Source organism: Procambarus clarkii, chromosome 41 (genome assembly GCF_040958095.1).
Source record: "Procambarus clarkii isolate CNS0578487 chromosome 41, FALCON_Pclarkii_2.0, whole genome shotgun sequence".
Lineage (NCBI taxonomy): Eukaryota > Metazoa > Arthropoda > Malacostraca > Decapoda > Cambaridae > Procambarus > Procambarus clarkii.
This window is the reverse complement of record NC_091190.1, coordinates 25,790,404-25,792,375: the sequence shown is the minus strand read 5'-3', so window position 1 is coordinate 25,792,375 and position 1,972 is coordinate 25,790,404. Positions and strand designations below refer to the sequence as shown.

Genomic DNA, 1,972 nt, shown 5'->3' with positions numbered 1-1,972 from the left:
TCAGAGTGGCGAGATGTCACCAGTGGAGTCTATATCCATCCTGTTTCTGATATATGTAAACAATCTTCCAAAGGGTATAGGCTTACTCCTCTCAATGTTCGCTGATGATGCAAAAATTATGAGAAGAATCAAGGCAGATGAAAACAGAGACTACAGGACGACCTGGGCAAACTAGATGAATGGTTTAGAAAATGGTTACTGAAATTTAACTCAGGAAAGAGTAATGAAATTAGGCGAAAGGAGCAGGAGGCCGAACACAAGGTACCATCTGGGAGGTGAAACCCTGCAAGAAACAATTAGAGAGAAAGATCTGGTGGTTGATATCACACCGAACCTGTCCCCAGAATCCCACATCAAGAGGATATCATCAGCGGCATATGCTAGATTGGCCAGCATAAGAACTGCCTTCAGAAATGTGTGTAAGGAATCATTCAGAACCTTGTATACGCCTTATGTCAGACCAATTCTGTAGTATGCAGCTCCAGCCTGGAGTCCATACCTAGTTTAACACAAGACAAAGTTAGAGCATATTCAGTGGTATGCCACCAGATTAGTCCCAAACTGAGAGGTATGAGCTACGAGGAAAGGCTACGGGAGCTAAACCTCACGTCCCTGGAAGACAGAAGAGTAAGGGAAGACAGGATAACCACCTACAAGATTCTCAAGAGGAATAGGTTGAGCCAACCAAGATTCCCAGGTTGGTCAAGTGGTTAAGGTACCAGATGCGCCAGTTGCATAGTGCCCCTGGCTGTCTGGGTTCGAGTCACTTCTGGGGTGTGGAGTTTTCAGTTTATTATATATATATATATATATATATATATATATATATATATATATATATATATATATATATATATATATATATATATATATATTAGTATATTTTGGTAGCAGTCTTTCCTGTAGACATATATTATTAAATATGACCGAAAAAGTAAGATTAATAATTCTAACACGAATTTTCTCAATCTTTCGTACATTACGCTTCACTGTTGGAGGTAAATCAAAAATCACTTCTCCAAAATTCATTTTTATTTCTAGTCTGACGCGACACGGGCGCGTTTCGTAAAACTTATTACATTTTCAAAGACTTCACAAATATACAACTGATTAGAACTTACGTCTCTCTGATATTATATCTACATTTGAGTGAGGTGGGAAGGGTGATGTGGCATAACACAAGACAGAACAGGAGGGGATATTAATAGGGTATTAAAAGTATCAACACAAGACAGAACAGAAACAATGGGTATTGAATAGAAGTGTTTGTAGAAAGCCTATTGGTCCATATTTCTTGATGCTTCTATATTGGAGCGGAGTCTTGAGGTGGGTAGAATATAGTTGTGCAATAATTGGCTGTTGATTGCTGGTGTTGACTTCTTGATGTGTAGTGCCTCGCAAACGTCAAGCCGTTTGCGAGGCACCGCAAGCCGCCTGTCTGTTACAACACAGACAGGCGCAACGCAGGCGGCTTGACGTTTGCGAGGCACTACACATCAAGAAGTCAACACCAGCAATCAACAGCCAATTATTGCACAACTATATTCTACCCACCTCAAGACTCCGCTCCAATATAGAAGCATCAAGAAATATGGACCAATAGGCTTTCTACAAACACTTCTATTCAATACCCATTGTTTCTGTTCTGTCTTGTGTTGATACTTTTAATACCCTATTAATATCCCCTCCTGTTCTGTCTTGTGTTATGCCACATCACCCTTCCCACCTCACTCAAATGTAGATATAATATCAGAGAGACGTAAGTTCTAATCAGTTGTATATTTGTGAAGTCTTTGAAAATGTAATAAGTTTTACGAAACGCGCCCGTGTCGCGTCAGACTAGAAATAAAAATGAATTTTGGAGAAGTGATTTTTGATTTACCTCCAACAGTGAAGCGTAATGTACGAAAGATTGAGAAAATTCGTGTTAGAATTATTAATCTTACTTTTTCGGTCATATTTAATAATATAT

The 1,972-nt window shown here is 39.0% G+C and overlaps 1 protein-coding gene across 1 annotated transcript in view; it reads left to right on the top strand.

Annotated features, from left to right (window-relative positions):
* The first annotated feature begins 922 nt into the window (after positions 1-922).
* LOC123761160 (proline-rich protein 2-like) overlaps positions 923-1,972 on the top strand; it is a 7,030-nt gene continuing 5,980 nt past the window's right edge. Inside the window, exon 1 of the mRNA XM_045747104.2 lies at positions 923-934. Coding sequence (XP_045603060.1) covers positions 923-934 — 12 coding nt within the window. The remainder of the gene's footprint in view (positions 935-1,972) is intronic.